Genomic DNA, 18,766 nt, shown 5'->3' with positions numbered 1-18,766 from the left:
AGTGAGCATGGGCAGTGTGTTTAGCTGCTGGTTGGGTTTGCTGGGAAGTGGTCCTCGGCAGGGTCTAACACCGCAGTGCTGCACACAACTTTATCAAGCTGAGAGGGAACTGCAGGGCAACGAGGACTTCTTGCCTCTCAAAAGCGTGCATCAGGCAAGTGGGAACTCTTTGAACAAAAGTTCTCAGAACCTGTTCAGCACAAAACATTTCTAGAGGCTCAGGGTCTGAGCTCCATCCCCCCATCCAAACACGCCCACATAAGCTTGCTGGGAGAACTGGCCGGGGGGAGGATGGGGTGGGGAGAGGGGATGGGAAGAATTCACACTGGAAAAAGGCAGAGGAAACATTTCACAGAACCATAGAATTGTTTAGGTTGTAAAAGACCTTTAAGATCAGTAAGTCCAACCATTAACCCAGCACCGCCAAGCCCACCACAAAACCATGGCCCTAAGTGCCACATCTACGTGCCTTTTAAATATCCCCAGGGATGGTGACCCCACCGCCTGCCCGGGCAGCCTGTGCCACTGCTTGGTAATGCTTTTGGTGAGGAATTTTTTTCTGCTCTCCCATCTAAACCTTCACTGGTGCAACCTGAGGCCATTTCCTCTTGTGCTGTTGCTTGTGATCTGGAAGAGAGACTGACCCCCACCTCACCACAACCTCCTGTCACGCAGTTGTAGGGAGCAAGAAGGTCCCCCTGAGCCTCCTTTTCTCCAGGCTGAGCACCCCTAGTCCCCTCAGCCGCCCCTCACAGGACCTGTGCTCCAGCCCCTTCCCCAGCCCTGCTGTCTTGCACATCCTTTGACGTTTTTCAGAGGCTTTTACTTGCAAAACCATGTTTCCAAGCCACTCTGAGCCTTGAAGCCGTCAGAGGGAACCATAAACATCCATAAAATGGACTTAACTTAATTCTCTCACCCTAAAATGATCCCAATTTTAAAGCAGAGGATCCCAGGGCTGCCCAGGAGTCTCCATGCGTGCTGCCCACCCCTCAGGAGCTGGGACTGCCCTGCTCCTCCCCCCAGCAATGCCCAACGGTGACCCCGACAACTATCATCCCATGAAAAACAACAGGCAACCAGGAGAAAGGCAAAGAAGTAACACCTGAGACATGGGTTTCCTCATTGACCACCCAAGGTGAATTTTCTTGTGAAGAGGAAGAAACAGGAATGATGAAAATAGAGGCAGAAACCATTCTACCCGCCCAAACTGATAAGCCTTGCATCAAAGTGGCCAGATGAGGATAAGGTGTTCATCACCTCTATTTTATGAGTTTCATGATAAAATGATGCTACGCGTTCTGGCTAAAAAATAATAATGCAGCAAGCTATGCTTATAATTTCTCATAATTGATAAGGTCGACTACTGGCAGATGATAAACTGCCTTCTCCAGCAGTTTGTTTCACGTTTTCTCTCCCTTTTCTGAATAAAAAGTTCTCTACCCTTCATGAGCTTCTTTTATGTCTTGCAGTTACCCTTCAAATAAACAACTGATTAAGTGACCTCAGAATATGTTTTAACTTTTCAAGATTAAAAAAATGCAAGACCGTGCATTTTAGATTGGTAACAGCTCGGTTATCCCAAAAAAAAAAAAAAAAAAAGTTGCTACTGCATCCAGTCAATTTCAAAAAATAACAAAAAAGATCCTAGAAAATGGATATGTACTTTTTTTTTTTTAATTATTATTGTATTTCCTTTCCATCACTACTGATTACTCAAGACATCAGTCTCTCCAAACAGAAGATTTTTCATATTTATTTATCCCATTCCTCCCTTACTAATGCGTTCCCTGGTCAAGCAATCTGCCGCGGCTTGGAGACACTGTGCTTAGAAATGTGTAAAACATTGCATATTGCTTGTAAATCTCGTTCACGTTCTGCCTCAAGTGAAATCCAATATGTGATTGTAATGTCACAAATCTCCGGCTCTGACACCCGGGAACACAGCCGGTGGAGGGGACCCACCCCGGGCTGCTGTGCTGGCGGCGATGCCGGGGGTACGGGGCGATGCCGGGGGTACGGGGAGATGCCGGGGGTACGGGGCGATGCCTGCTCGTCTTATTTGCCCATTTCAGGTGCTTTACCATGAAGCTTTCTAACACATCCTGAGGTTGTTCCAACCCAGAATTGAAACATTTAAAACTCTTTTGGCAAAGTCTCTTGTTTTCCAGGAATTTTCAATTAGCATAGAGTAGGTTCAGCCTTATTAATTTTCAGGATAACTTTCAGTTACCTGAGAAAAAAAGATACTTGCCTGATCACTATAAATAGGAAGAAGGAACAGAAACCCAAGTCCCAGTGACACAAACCCAGACGATCTCCCCCGCTCTCGGCAAGCGCTGGCACAGGTCACGCCGCAGCTTGGCATCACAGGGTACACACCGCGCGGGCGGCTGCTCTGCCCAGCCCCTGCGGTTTTAAACCCAAACAGTGATTTTAAACCACTCCAGTGAGATAATGACTGCTCCTAACAGACACTGGGGGTGGGTCCCCAAGACAGCCGGTACCCCCTCACCAGTTTAAGAGTGTTCATAGCAGAAATAACGACAGAGGGAATGGAGTTCCCCGAGTGGTTTCTTCTTAGGAGAATCCCACCGGTAGCTGGGATTTCTTTCTAAATAAGAAAGGGGTTTTTTTTAAGATTATTTTTTTTCTTTCACTTCACTTTTAAACCCTTCCCTTCCAGCCCTTTCCACCAAGCCCAGGGGAGCTGGGAGCCTTCCCCCTGTGGCATCAGTGCCTACCGACAAAACCAGTCACAGCACTGGGGGGCTAGCTGGTGTCACTGGTTTTCCACTAGACAAACATCAGCACGATTTCACAATAACTAGCACACCAACGAAAATGTATTAACTAGTTCACGTTAAAAAAAGCTTGCCTGATCAGAGTCCTGGAAATCTCTCTCTGATAATGTTTACAGAAGTTTAAAACAAAATGTACCCAAGCGTTTAATGAGACTGTTATTATGCAAAATCTACAACAATGGCTATCATTTTGAAAATTATTTCTCCTCACTAATCAAATGTCTCTGATCTTTTTTACAATAGATTCATGAGGGATTCATATAAAAATAATAAAAACTAAATTAGTCATGGGCTCTTAAATCACTTTCTTTGGTGCTTTTAATAATTCATTTGCAGAGACAAGCTGAGAACTTATGCTTCATTAATATTATTTGTTCTTGGTTTTACACATGCTATCACTTTAGTAATTTACATGGAGAAAAATTCAGCCTTAAGCAAATGCCAGAAAACTATTGCAAACACTGCCTGATGGGGTGTTAATTTATCTTTTCTTGTTTTTCTGCTCAAAGAATTCAGCACAACATAAGACTTTGCTGGTAAGCCAAAAAAGTTTTTGGCTTGAACATATGGAAATAAACTTTTTAGATAGTTGTGCAATTATTACAATAGGTAAAAATGGATGGCTTTTATACACTGAGAAACTCAAGAGACAATACAGTGAGGAAAATCAATGGTAGGTCTTCTTGCTGGAGCTATTAGAAGGGAGGAATTAGCATACCAGGGATTTAGTGAAATGCTTCTGTTAGTTGGATCTACTAGACATTTCAGAGAAATGCAAAGACCATGACTGAACAGGTAAGTACCAATCTTGGGAGGAAACTGTATTCATAAACTCCAACTTTCTCCCTACAGTGGAGAGGCAGATAACTGGAATTCATGGATTTTGGTCTGTAATTCAATTATCAGTTGCAAGAGTCAGAACAGCTACAGGAGAGTACAACTGATTTCAGAGTCTAATTCATCTCACTCTCAATTTTTTCCTAATGCATTTTTTTAAGCGTGCCATTCTAGGCGCCTTAATACTTCACAGCAGATGGGCGCACTCCTTTCCTCTTGCTCATTTGTACAAGATTCAGGCTGCATTCGTAGTCCTGCTTTTCTGCTGTAACATCCAGACGGAGTACCGCAATTCATCTATAGGAGATTTACACCTAATTTCAGGTTTCTTAAAGATTTCACAGGGTAGTGCTCTATGGATCTCAAAACATCCAAGCAAACCAAAACCACCCCAGAGTAACATCTGCCTCACCCCAAATGGGCTGTTTAGGAAGGCGAAGCCTTACACTCCACCGGCTATTTAGGACCAGGTGAACAACTCTATTGTCTCCATGAAGGCATTTCTGCATTTGCAATAATTACCTACAAACTTTGGTCTGTGACCCAAAAAAGAGCTATTTTAGTCAAGGCACAGGTGGATACAAGTTCTGTGATCTTCATTATAGCAAAGTGAGAGCCTATATATACTGAAAGTACTGTAAATATTAATTTTCCACTAAACTTCTATTTTGGAGCCTACAAAGAGATACTATAAGCACTGTGTCATTTCATAAACTTTGATTTGAAAGAGAAAAAACTTGGCTCTAAACATGCAACTTCCTGAAATTTAATCCCATCATGATATTACTGCAGCATCTAGGGTGACAGAAGGTTTCATCATTTTAACGGCCCGATTTCTATTAGCACAGTATTAAGTGGGGTTATTCACGGATGATCTTTTTATTATTTAACAGAGAAACTACATTAAAACCATCAACAGGAATATATTGCCCTCACACAACCCGTTTTAATGAGAAGACTAATCCAAGTGACTAGCACTTTAAATGTTGGCCGTTTGCTTGGGGTTTCAAATGTTATATATGGAAAATAGGTATTTGCACAAATATACCTGCAGTGTGGATTAAAGGCAGGTAGGCACAGATAAGAGCCACGAGACGTACAAGGAGGTGGCAGATGTGCAATATGAGCACTGAACCATTCAGAAAGTGGTCTGCACCCCCCGAGTCCACTTCTGCCACTTCAGCATGATCTGCACCGTGGACCTGGCAGAGGTTCGGTGGGCAGAGATGGAGGCAGCCTTGGGTTCAGCCAGAGTAAGGTACACAGAGTTGCATGGGGGGGAGGAAAACCTACTTGGAGAAGAGAATCACTCTTTTTTCTCCAAGCATGGACTTACACATCTGAGCTCAGCCTACACATCTCAGGTGCCTCTGGGGTCCTGGGTGAGGACAGGAACCCACTCAGCAACCCCCAAACTTTCTTCCCGAGGCCATGTCAAAGGCAGGAACGGCTGAAGGCGAGATCAGAGGTCTCACCACCGAGCTTCCTTCCCTTGGCAGGAGGCAACGGCGGAGGAGATGCACGGGAACGGGGCGAGCCTTAGCAGGAAGGCTGAGCTCCCGCACCGCGGGCTCGTCCTCATGGAGAACAGCTTCTCCCCGGACCTGGCTCATCGCAGCTTCAACCTGCCTTGCCTGTCAGCCCGTGTGATTTCCTGACACCGTCATACAGCGCATGACGCTGGACAGGAACATTCCAGACCTCTTTGAGAACTTGGCACGTGGACATCTTGCCAGGCACTTCTCAGTGTACTTAGTGCAAGATAAGCTGACTGATAGGTACAAGCGACAATAGCCAACAAACTATATGCTCCATTTTTTAACTCCTGGGAGCACACTTTTTAATGGCAATTACTGATTTTTCATAAAAGAAGGAGAAAGACAAGTCATAAAGTAGCTGCAAAGCGCTCTCACCCCCCTGCCTTTAATCCCCTGGTGTGCTTTCCACCATGTGGGACTTGACCCTGGAGTTCTGTGCTTGTCCTTGGATGGGATTTTTTGGGAGAACAAGGACATGCTATCCTACCTGGAATCAGTAGAAATGAATTAACTTGCATTTCAACCATCTGTTTATGAAAAGCTTATTTTTGAACTAATGATTGAATGCAGATATGAGTTAAAGTGTACAGATTAATATAAAATGAATAATGAAAGACACGCATGAATTTATATTATAGCTACCTGCATTACAGTTGGTAATTCACCAAATCTTATCTACCTGTATTCTGTAACATTTGTTTTCTTATGGTAATATTCGCTTCTCCATTGCTTCTCATGGAATAACTTTTGTTTATAGATTTTGTTTATAAATTTATGTATGTTTCTCTGGAAATAACATCAAATCATGTGAAACAATATCCTATAAATATTGTATAAATACATTTGACTCCAGGAGGATTTTATTATATTTTCAAATTGAGGAATGCTTTCATAATCATGTATTTGGTAAAACTTACTGCTTGTTCCTAGGGGGCAAAAGTGTATTATTTTGAAAGATGACACATTTTAACCACTTCACTATTTGTAGTCAGAAATCGATTTATAGCTATCACAGTCTTATCAGTTTCAGCTACATTATAGTTATTTTCTGCATGAGAAAAGCTGACGTGACTTTTAAAAAGTATAGCTGCAAAGGGACTTCTAATCAATAAATAATGTGGATGGGTAATTTATGGTTAAATAATATTTTTATGCTAAAAGCAATCTTAAGTGTTTGCCAGAAATATTTAATTGCATGTACCACTAAGATGGCTCTTTTGCAATAGCTATGTGACAACTCTTTAACAAGTTCTTCAAAGACAGGACAAGACAAATTATTACTGTGTTGCTTATGAAAGCTTCTGATTAAGAATGCAATGATAAATCATTCATATTTTGCTGCCAATCAAGATATCACATAAAAATGATTTAAGTAATACACTTAAACAACGAGGCTTTATAGCAATCTTCAACCTTTCAGTTCTACGCAAATTTAGGATTATCTAGGTTTTTGTTGACCAACTTTGTCACTTCTACTATTAATCTGGAACACAGTCAACCTTCCCACTTCACATTTGTCACCAATCTGGAGAGTAATAAAGTCACGAAGGACTTTTCAGCAGTGCCTCTCCCGTGCTGCTCTCACCCCTGGCTGGAAGGATTCTGTTTTTTCCAGAGTCAGGCTTCTATCGTCATCTGATTTCTTGAATTAGCATTTAGAAGAGAAATAACCTAATTGAAATATAATACGAGGATTTTTCTGAGTGTGTGAATATCCTGTAGGTTTTGTATGTGATTACCATTGTGCCAGGAGCAGGGAGGATTTTCTTGAAGTTTAAAAGGTACAACTAATCTCCTGTTGCACTTCCAATTAGCCAAATTGCTAACCTTATTGTGAAAAGCAGAAACGCAATCGAGTTTCTGCTTGAGGCATACTAAAAGAAAACTGAAGTAATTTAATTAACTGACTTCAAGTGCATTAAGCACGCTCCCTTTACTTTCTTGCTGTCAATGCCTTTAAATAGATTATTGTTTAATGTGAGTTTCCGTACCCATGGAAGGGTGAAGCTTTGAACCACCTGCTGCCAGCCAGCCCACCCCACAGCGCTGAGCCCGCACGGCTGCCCGTGCCCTCACACCGCAAACCCCAAAGCAAATGCTGATGCTACTGCCATGGCACACGCAAGGATCCGCCCCAAGCACAAGTGTGTTCACGCTGCAGATGAACGCGGCTCATGTTCCACGTGTACCGGACTTGCAAAACGTGTCATTAATCTAAATAAAAAGACTGGATTTACCAGCTGAAGGACCATCTCTTCATCCCTGCTACCAACAAGTGCTTCAGACATGCAGGTGCCCATCCTTGGTCACCGGAGAGGGGACAACCTGAGCTCAAGGGTCCGACAGATTAGGGAAAAGAAAAGATGGTAATGGCCAAATTCTGTCACCTCAAGTAACCAGCCCAGAATACAGATGGCAGGGATATACAGAGAACATAAAAAACTTTATCGTTCATTTAAAAATAAAAAAGGTGTGGAGGTGTTTATTAGATTAAAAAAAAGTTGATGTGAGCTAGTTGCAGGTGTTATATGACAAGGTGATAGAGGCCATAAACTGACAGGTGAAACATTAAAACTGAGGCACAAATCCTGGCTTTCCTCCCTGTAAGAATCTCGGAGTGCTCTTTTGATATAGTTTCTCAGAGACATACTTGTTCAAACAGATCAAAAAGTAATTTTTTTTTTCCTGCTGTATGGCATGGTACTGTCCATGGGCATGTTGAATCATTCAGGAACCAGTCAGTTTATGCGCAAGGACATAATTTTTTCTGTTAACATTAAATAACCAATGAGAAAGAGTATTACTTCTAAGTAAACCAGAAATCCACTTGGGGCAGCACTAAATTAGGGAGGAACTGGCATTTCAGCCTGAAAATGTACTCCTCAAAACTCTATTTGACATAGCAGGATTTGCAAATGAAGCCTCAGAGCCACATGCTATCTGTCCTTCAAGGATGTGTTTCTACTTGAATTCCTGGACTGTCATTTTGTGTCCAGTTCACACATGAACTTTAATCTTTTAAGATTAACGTGACCATAACCAAAATTTCATAAAGGCAAGATAAATACTTATAATTTTCATTATTTTTGGCCCAAAAAAATCTAATTCTTGAGCCTCCAGAGTGTGTGGACACAGGATTTCCAAACAGCTGAATCTCGCTTCTAAGCCCAGCTCAGCCCTGAGCCCAACAAAATCTGACCCTAAACCCACGTCTCATACCTGTCCAGTGAATATAACCGCCCAAAGAAAAGGCTCTTCCTAGACTCCGATCACACAAAAGCTGTTGAAGTTGCTCACTACAGATTAAACTAAGCACACTGGCAGCACGTGTAATCTTTACTAAGCTTAATCTGTGCCAGGAAATAGATCTGTTCTGATTTGCACAAGGAGGTACAGGCGGTAAGCTGCCAGGTCAACCACCTGCACGGCGCGCTGCGCCATGCCCTGACTACAGCCGCGAACGCCTGACTTTGCACATCGCAGCTTGACAGGTTCCCATGTATTTTTAGTGCCAGTGACCCAAAGGCCATTATCCTAATCCTGGCGCTGGTGGATGTCTATAAGAAATCTGGTCAGGTACACTGGCTTCGGGCTGCGCGTCCTCCTTACGGTTCCTGTATGGTCCCGCACCAATCCTGCAGTGGGACGTTCGCTGGTTTCAAGTTGCACTTCAATGTCATGCTCCAAATGGTGACAAGAAATGCATTTTTAAAAGGTAATACTTGCTTTGATGAAGAGAAAAGAATGTTTAGATGGTTTTAACTGCTGAGTTTGTGCACACAGTAATCACCTATATGTAGTGCACATGATTTTCCTGCTAAGGTAGAACCAACAAATAACATACTGAGTTGCAGTGCATACTTCTGTCCCATGTGCTGTAATTTTCATGTAATTATTCAGAAAAGTAAACCAAAGATTTTTCACATTTCAGCAATCCTGGATACACAACTATTTTGGGAGCTACAGTATTGACTGTAACTCTGAACTGAGTGGTTATCAAATTAACAAGAACTCAACAAAAATATAAATCAACTCTTGCTGTAGTGTAATTAAAATAAAACCTGATTTAGTGTGCACTTTAATGCAAAGAGAAATGAAATACACACCGTATTTTTTGTACATTACTCTCCACTATCTCCATAATTAAATGTTGTTAAACAAACGAGTAGGTTTATACCATTATTCAGGTACTGTCTTTACTACCAACTGACTCACATATCAGACCAGCACTGTGAATTGAAGCAGATTCATCTTCCCGTGAGAGTGCTGCCACACCCGGCTGAATAACCCCTTTTAAAAATGCTCATCAGAAACCTCAGCCGAGGAATGAAAGACAAGAATTGGCTGAAAGGCAAGTGAAACGGGAGGAATAGAGATAAAAATGTATTACTTGATTTAGATAGAGATTTCATTGCCAACCATAAATGTATTGTTTCATGCTCTCGATGAACCTGCTTCTTTGTAGTAGGAGAGAGATCCCCGAGGAGTTAACAGTCTGCAGAGCTACTGTCCCCCAGGTTTCCAGGGCTGCTGTCCGTGGATCACAGGTTGCACCAAACTAAATGAGCGACAAGGGGTGAAGCACCAGTGCTGTTGAAGTGCTGGGTTATTACAGTACTGAGCTTTAATTTCATAGCATCGTATTCCAGGTACCCCTGCTCTCAGCTGCATGTACGTTGTTTCACTTTTATTCCTGAGGCGTATTCACATAAAAACAAAATATCAGGCCAGCTTCCAGTTTTCCATAATAATAACAAGATACAACTTATTCCCTTAAAACTATCACCTGTTAAATGAAGTCGTATTCAATGCCCTAAAAAGAAAATGACAAGGGTAACTCAGGACTTACGTTGATGTCCTCCAAGTCGAGGAAGTTGAGGATGACACCGTTGCGCTTCCAGATGATGGGAGGCCGCAGCGCCCCGCGGATGTTGCACGTCAGAACAGTGCTCAGGCCCACTGTGATGGTGGTAACACTGATCTTCTGGTCCTCTGGCAGGCTCAGCTGGACCACTTCTGCAAAAGGCAACAAAACAGGAATAACACCAAATAGTACCAAGAGAAGCTGTTCCCCTTCTGCCCCGTCCCTGCTTTCCTTCTTCCTCGTTCAGGAATTACTTCTGAAGGATTTTGGCAAGGAGGTGGATTATCCACGCTATAAAAAACATCCTAAACACTAAAGCCAAGTGAGACACGTAGAAATGGAATCTGCCACAATGAAACTTGATGCATCGTTTTCCTTAGGGATCTAGTAGTAGTTGTAGTAGGCATTAGGGACACTGGTCCCATAATGATGGGTCTTCTGGCCAGCCTGGCTCAAAAGTTAAGTCTACAAAGCACTCAGCAACAGGGGGACAAGCAAAGACTCTCCTGCTTGAGACCACCTGGGCTTCTTTCTCTAGAGGTCTTCTCCAAGGTCCTTTGAAAAGGCATGAGAAGGAGTCAGGCTCTTTCCCTGAAGAAGCAGAATTAAGGTAAGATTGTTGCCACTGAAATATAAATAAACCCATTTTTGAATTGCCCTAATATTGGAAATAATCAAGCATGAAAACTCCTTTGCCAAATGCTGTCACATAGTGCGCCTGAGATACAATGTTCTTCTAAGACGGAGTAAGAAGCTTTCTCATATTTTACTTAAAATTTTTAAAAAACAATTATTTTGACTTATATATACCACACAAAAGAAACACCTGAGGCAGCAGGCCTTACTGGAAACCACATCAACATCTCTGATACTACACCACATCACATGAATTCCTTCTGGCCCATGCTCACATGACGCGCCTGCACATTTTGCCATGTGTGACCACACGCATAGGCAAGACATCTGATATCAGAATTACCGTAGGTGCAGACTGTCGTTATTAAACATTTCAGCAGCAGTGAGCCAGCAAGAGGGCAATCAGGCCACATTGTCAAAGCTCCCGCATTCCCAATTTTATCATTCACATGATGTTTTTTGCTTACTGTCATTCGCAGGCTCTGCAATAAGGAAGCCTTGAAACTATATTGCATATAAATGCTGAAAACTGGTCTTTCAAGGGAATGGCCCATTGAGATGAACAGGGAATGTTCACAGCACTTTGGCATTACATTGCTTCAACCAACTCAGAAACATGAACTGCAGAATGAAACACCCTCTCCTGGCCCCAAGACCCCTCATTCCTCACGTCCACTGCGGTAAGACAGGGATCAAAGTGACCGATGCTGCCTCACCCACGGCCATATGCTTCAGGAAAAACTACTTCAAGCAGTGCTGACACTAGAAAATGACATACGGGGTCAGGTGTCATCCTCCCATCAGCTGGAAAAATCACTCTCCATCCTGCTTGCTTGCTTCTCGCCTCTGTTGTTACGACCCACACAAGATCTGCGTATCGCTTACTTATCTGTGTTGGTTAGACCTAAATTCTACGTGCACTTTCTTCCAGCCTTCTGAAGAAGCGACGACTTTCAGTGAATCGAAATACTCACTTTTATCATGTCAGTTCACAGCTTAAGACGTGGTTTTGCCTTAAAAAGTTAACAGGTTTGGTGGGAAAATCTTGCGCTCATTTATGGGGCTTGCACTATGGAAATGCATGAATAAAGAGAGCCCAGTATCTACTTTTGCAAGCATTTTCCATCTCTTCACATACTGTCTAACTGAAAAATTACATCTCTCAAGTAGTGAATCTGTTAACTCTGATCACTGAAATATTCAGCCTGTTTCGGTAGCCTTGGGAAGCCTGGAAGGACTCACATCACTGCTCTGCTCTGGCAACAGATTGTGAACACTTGGTGCTAAACTCGCGTGTGCAGCAAGACCCGAAGCGCCCTGCATCCTTCCCCTCCCCACTTCTTCCACCTGAGCAAGAACGTCATTGAATGTCCCACAAACTGCATTTGCCACTGCAGATCTGAGGCTGACTTTGGGCTGCAAAGATCCATACGGCATTGCACATCCCATCTGATATTCCTAGCGCTATTTTAGAAAGAGGAGGAGCTGTTTGAAAGAAACGGTAGCTACAGTTTTGATAAGATAGTTAATAAAAAATCAGATTGTTTGACCAACTCACTGCTGTTACTTGGGTTGTGCTGGCTCCCACAGGCATTACACGAGAAGAGGGCCCAACCCAGTCAGATCATCAAGCAACTTCTGCACTTGAAACCTTAAAATCCAAAGGGGGAGACAGAGGAAGATTGGGACGGAAAGAACATCACCCAGCCAAGGTCACTGAGCAGGTCAGTGGCAACGCCAGGAACAGACAAGACATCATTAAATCCCACTGCCCTCAGGTATGTGCTGGAGCAGATCGGAGAGGTGGCAACTGAGGACCAGGGACAGTGGCCCACAGCAGTGGTGATCTCCCATCCCAGCACCCTCATCCAGCTGCCTGAAGCATGTAAACAGCACATAGGGTCTAACAACATAGTTATTTTCTGCACAAAAGAGAGTTCCCTTTTATGAATAAAATATTTGGAGTGCACTTGACAGGATAAAAAACTGATAATTACAATAATTGGTAGTATGGAGTAAGGCTAATGAGGACATCTTTTCTGGAGGAGAAATGAAATAGAGGGTCATTCATTTACAAGAGAATTGTTTTTTTTTCATCTTACTGCTTTTTTCCTTAATTTCCTCTGCTGTTTCTCACACTGCCTTGAGCTCCCTGGCTCACGCTGGGCTCCCATCAGCCTCCTCTTCAGTAACAGTTTTTGAGTATTTTGTTGCAGCAGAATTTAAGGCTCCCTGCCCATATTCCAAATGACAGCTGAAGAGGCTTCGGTTTTACATTTTAGAAGCCCAGTAATGAGAAATACATTAACTTTTAATTAAGAAGACGCCTTCCATAGCTGCCATTCTTGGATGAACCATATCAGGCCAAAAGATAACTTTTAATCTTAAAGCATTTAATTAGTACAGACCACTTTAACAATACAAACACACTCCTTTTTTGAGTGTTTCTATGGAGTATGTTTGAGAGCATCTTATTACCAGTACATTTGAGGGCATCTTATTAACATCTATAAGCCTTTCTACTAATACAGGGTTATTGTGCATGGCTTTAGTCATTGCTTTATTGTTATCAATAGAAAAGACGTCCTTACACAACCAGGTGTACTGGGGAGGAAAGAGAGATCCCCTAAAAGGATGCAAGGGGTGGGCTTTTTAAAAATCTTTTAAAAAACTCAGAATCTTGTACTTAATTTATAGAGTTCAGACGCACCGATGCTAGTTGGATTATGTCTACAAATTATTCAAGCCACCATAATGATTTTTTTGTAGAGCCTCTAGATTCAGTATTGAACACTGTTAGGAGAGAAAAGGATTTTTACCACATGTATAAAACCGAGCAGAACAAATGGGTAATATTCAAAGTGCACTCGCTTGCAAAACACAGGCTGGAATGGAATTTGGTCCTAAAATCAAGCCATTTTATGTTCCTTTGGAAATTCTGCAGGATGATGCATGCAAAACAGCTTTCTATATTCAATAGATTCAGCCAGTATCAGTCCTAGCCGATCATATTTATCAAGTCATGTCAAACCCAGTCCTCCTCTTTCAGTTGAAGCAACTTGACAGTCTGTTCCAGATGGAAATGAAAAAACCCAGTTCCTGCCAACTCCTCTGCCATCAGAGGGATGCTATCATCAGAGAAGCGGATGCTATCATTTTTGACTCAACTTTTCATAGTTCAAGACAGGGGTAAAGCCTTTGTAATAACCACCTTTAAGAAGGAATGGGTGTAGCCCTGTCTGTGTATCAGAGGTCCGGGAGCGATGTTTCATCAAGTGCTGCACCAAGCATAGCACAGAGCCGGGGTAGGGAAGAGGTGGCCAGGACGCTGCACCATCCCCTTTGGCGACGGCAGCAGCTCAGTGCCTGAAAACCGTGTGGCTTCAGGAATTAGGGCCGTGCCATCTTCAAAGCCATCTCCCCCATTCTGGAGGGTGAGGGATCACTCCCCGTGGGGCTCTTGTCACTGCCAAGAGGTGATCCAGGGGAAGGATCGCTCTGCCTGTCTCTGACACCTTTTCTCTCCGCTATATTCAGCCTGAGAGAGGCCGTGAAGTGCTGTGCACCTTCGGTGACCCAGGCGTAGCTCTTCTTATGTTACAGTCGTTGCAACACCAGGTCCCACGGTGACACGTGAGAATGCGAAGTCTGACTAATTAATTTTCTGCTTAAAAATGTCAAGATGTTGTCGAACATTTTCCTCGGACCGTCCTCCGCTCCCATTTTATTTCTCCAGGTGCTAAGCTGAAGTTGCACTGCACCCCTGCAAGCCGTGCATACTAATGCCAGCAGGTATTACTTGTTGTGCTGTTTTATCATGGAAATCTTTTTCTCTGCTGTCATTTGGAGCCCGCCAAAGGCAATCATAATTTCACAATGAGACATGTATAATTGAGGTCATTATAGGGAGCAACGTGGAATGAGCATCTATGGAGAAAAACTCATTGATTTAGCACTGTGTGGAGGTAATTTACATAGTAAATGCTGGCTGCCTGCCTGCCTTCGCTCATGCTACACTACATACAGAAACAGATTTCACACTTTTAAAAGTGCTTAATATCATTAATTAGATCTTTTCCCTTAAATCTAAAGAAAATAGACTTTTGAATGCATTGTTGCCACCTTTCATCATTGTTACATTTGTTTACGGATATCTTGCGTTGCTAAATCAGAATACGGAGCAACTGCCTCTATGGCTCACATTCTGCTTAGGGGACCAAGTGATACAGTTTTAACCCTGTAACTTGCTCTCCGTGGGGAGACAACAAACCAAAATGTAGCCTTGTTGGAAGCAACAGGATGACTTTCAAAGAAAGTCTCAAGCAGATACTTGCCCCCAAGTTAATGCTCCTGAGCCAAGAGACCTTTTGTTTGTGAGCCGAAGCATGGGTAACGCAGCCCTAAACACATCGTGTTTCTCCAGCAATGGTTCAAGTCAGGATTGATTTAATGGGATGAAAACTTTAGCCTCCACTCAATTCCCCGAGTCCTGCAGCTGTGTTTATGCACTGCATTGCATTAGTAAAATCTGTTTATTGCCTTGTGGCCAATATTGTGCCATGAAGGTCAATGGTGATTTTAGCATTTGTTTCAATAGATAGAAGAGTCTTCTCTAGCTGAGTAAATTCTCAGGGGAGGAGCTACCTGGACCAAGAAAATCAAACCAATTAATGGATCAGAGGAAAAAAATCCAGGATATACCTTTTACAATTTTATGATTTTCCCCAGTAATTTTGATGAGATCTATTTGGCTTTGCATAGAGAGGGGAGAGCAATTTTAGACCCTCTTAAATCCAAGCCAACTGCAGCTAATTGATTTTAAAATGACCATGCTATGCGGGATGTATTTATAAACACGCAATTGAACATGAAATTTGGCCAGCTGAAGAGTGACTCCAGTGATACTGTTTGGTAGACCCTGGGATGAGATGTGGTCATCTAATTAGTCACTGCAGAGAGAGATTAAAAGCGATGAAGGGCAGTTCACAGTGGGTCTGAATCTGTAAAGCACTGTATAATATGCTTATAAATTTCTTGTATTAGCATGTGATTTAGTTTCTGCCCTACTCTACAGACCAAATAAATGAATTGATAAAAACCTTAGTACACAAATCACTGTGGGTTTGCATGGCTTTGCAAACCTGTCACCTGGCTGTTTTTACGACTATGTCCCGAAGAAATGTTGCCGTGCTATCACATTTTGCTGGTTCAGGTCCAATGAGCCAGTCTCACCCAGACATATTTGCTATTTTCTCACCTGTCCAAAGTCAGGTGAAAGGACCATCCATCACCCAGCTCCCAAAGAAAACTCCATTTTCTGAACACCAACTTAGAATTACAGGGAAGCCAGTCATGCTACTAAAGATGTTTATGTTATTAATTAACAACATTAGAGCTGTTAATGAACATGATTAAAGTTGTTCACAATTAATTAACCCAGAGAATTCCTACAACTCCCGCATCAGTTGAGAGAGGGTGATGGGGATGAGGCTTCCAGCTTTATAACCTGTGAATAACACTACCAGGAGCCGGCTCTGCCTCTGGCCACCGCTGGTGTGACCTGCCACTTGGGGTTCAGTTTCCCTCAAGAAGAGGTACCACCATGCAGCATTCCTCAAAGGCTTGTAAACTTAATTAATGTGAATAATAAAATGATTTCTAAAGCTAAGTAGAAATGTTCATCTCCCAGCTTTATTTTGTTACTGCAATAATTCAAGGTCTTCATGTAATTTATAAATCCTCAGGACCTTGGGTGTGCTACTTCAGGAAGCATTTTATTGTAAATTCTGTACTAAATTAGTAATGCTGTTTTCTAAGTCATAAAAAGGCATAATCATATTTCTAGCAGTAGGAAAGAATTTAGTACTTCAAGCCTTCTTCTGTCATTACTCCTGAAGGCAACAGGCTACGACCCCCCGAGGTAGGTCCCAACCTGCACTTGAGGCAAAAACCTGTCCTGTCATGGAATTCAGAATAAATGTGTGCAAATCACCAGTGATATTCAGCTCTGGTGTGGTGCGAGAGGACAAGACCCCATCTCTCATCCCTGTCAAGCTGAACAACTCTTCCAGCCTGCGTGACCGTGACTTTTAGATTAAATGTAGGAGAAAAGCAGCTATTGAAGCAATTAAATAAAACAATGCCTTTTACTTCCCTTCAGCAACTGTGTCCATAATATACTATCACTGACATATCATAGAACGGTTTATGGTTGGAAGAGACCTTTGAAGATCATCTAGTCCAACCCCCTGCCATGAGCAGGGACACCTTTCACTAGACCAGGTTGCTCAAAGTAGTCGATTATTTAGACAACGAGAATATGCAGAATAAAACTAAGCTTAACTTGGGGGGGGGGGGGAAATCTCACGTCAGACTCTGCTCCCACCTCTACCTAAGAGGGATTAGGACCCCACATGCAAAGCAAGCTGCCCTCGCTCCTGTGGGACACCTGCACGAACCCTGCACCCTCCGCCAGAGTGAAGAAGTGCCCCCAGGGGAGGCTGAGCATCATCTCCAACAGCTGGGTTTGAGAATAACAGAGGATGTTCCTTGCCCGGCTGTGAGGATGGATTCAGATCTCCCGAACTTCAGAGATCTAAAGGCTGGTGTCACCTCCAAGCCGGTGTCTCCAGCCCCTCCCGAGCCCCTGTGGGGCCCTGGGTCACCATGCCTGCCTTGGCCATGTCGCGGGATGGGGTGATTTACTCCCAAGGAAGAAAATTCCTCACACTGGCTCTAGAGAAACTTCAGGTGAGTAACTTCAACAGAGCCATCTGCACTGGAAACATCTACATCTGGAGAGGGAAACTCTGTTCAAACAGCTGCTTTGGTATTTATCTAAATTATGCACAAATTCCTTCAAAAAAATCATATACATTCAAGTAAGAAGCCCACCTTGCCCATATGAATTTGTATCAAGCACATTCACATGACTAATAAATTTGATAAAATCACTTCTATTGATTTTTCACCAAACACACCCTCTTTATGTACTGTATTCTAAACATCAACTTCTTTTTTTATATAAGGAAACAAGCAACACACTTTCCATCATAAAATCCCATCACTGCCCTCCTGTTACTAATCAGAGGGAGAACATTTAGTCTGTGCAGAAAGGGATAATTCATTCATTCTTGAAAGTACATGAATAAATACAAGTTGTTCAGTGCTTAATTATCTAATCTCCTGAGGTGGTAAGTGATGGATTCATTATGTAAATAGGCATAAGTAGTCTATTTTAGAGAATAGTTTACATAAATGCATTTGTTTTTATTTTAAATTCCTATTTCCCACAGATGGAGAGCAATGTTGATACGATTAATTTCTGATAAAATATTCCCATGTTGTGTCAACAGTGTCCCACTTAGACTGTAACAGCCATGCATTTCCCCAGCCAATTTATTAATTTGAAAAGTAAAATTTCTAATGATCTAACAGGCTTTGAGAATGACTTCTGGTAGTCACACCAGTTAAACATGGGACTCAAAAGATTTGTCTCAAGAAGACTCAAAAAAAACTCTCACTGAACCCACAAGAAAAGAAAAAAAACCCTTTTTTTTTTTGACAGATGCGAGGCGTTACAGCTGCTCTCTCTGTTTCACACTCTCTGTCCTACTGGAATCGAAAAACATACTTAGTATCAGTTATTTCACTGCCACAAAAGCAACAGTTGTCTCTTGTAAAAGGTTTATTTCAGCATTTCTAGGAGTTTAAAAGTTTTTCCCAGTCCTTCAGAAATTCCTTAGCTTTAGAATGGAGAAAGCTTTAGCATGGGCGGGTTCTTTCAAAGAACAGCCACTATCTGTATTTAAACTACAGTATTTCAGAGGACCAAAACCATATGAAACCACTACACTTTTTCTTTGTAACTTCTGGAAGTTACAGCAGCTGAACTGATTTATACCTGATTTAAGGCAGAAAAAGATAGCTTCTGGTGGAGGACGTGGCATGCCAAGTTTCTCCCTGGAGTGAATTTTTATGGATGCTCTATAAACCCCTAGGGTTTATCATGGAAATACTGTCAGGCCATTAAGTTCAGCATGACTTGTGGGAAGCGCGGTAATGTGTACGTAAATTACTTTGAAATA

At 42.4% G+C, this 18,766-nt stretch overlaps 1 protein-coding gene across 4 annotated transcripts in view; it reads right to left on the bottom strand.

Moving 5' to 3' along the window:
* The window catches only part of FSTL4 (follistatin like 4), a 236,482-nt gene that overhangs the window by 32,246 nt on the left and 185,470 nt on the right, over positions 1-18,766 (bottom strand). For all 4 annotated transcript variants that reach the window (XM_080400455.1, XM_080400452.1, XM_080400454.1 and 1 more), the window contains exon 7: positions 10,029-10,195. In XM_080400455.1, coding sequence (XP_080256581.1) covers positions 10,029-10,195 — 167 coding nt within the window. The remainder of the gene's footprint in view (positions 1-10,028; positions 10,196-18,766) is intronic.

The sequence above is a fragment of the Falco punctatus genome (genome assembly GCF_963210335.1).
Source record: "Falco punctatus genome assembly, chromosome: 8".
Classification (NCBI taxonomy): Eukaryota; Metazoa; Chordata; class Aves; order Falconiformes; family Falconidae; genus Falco; species Falco punctatus.
Note: the sequence above shows the minus strand (reverse complement) of the source record. Positions and strands in the feature narration are given on the sequence as shown.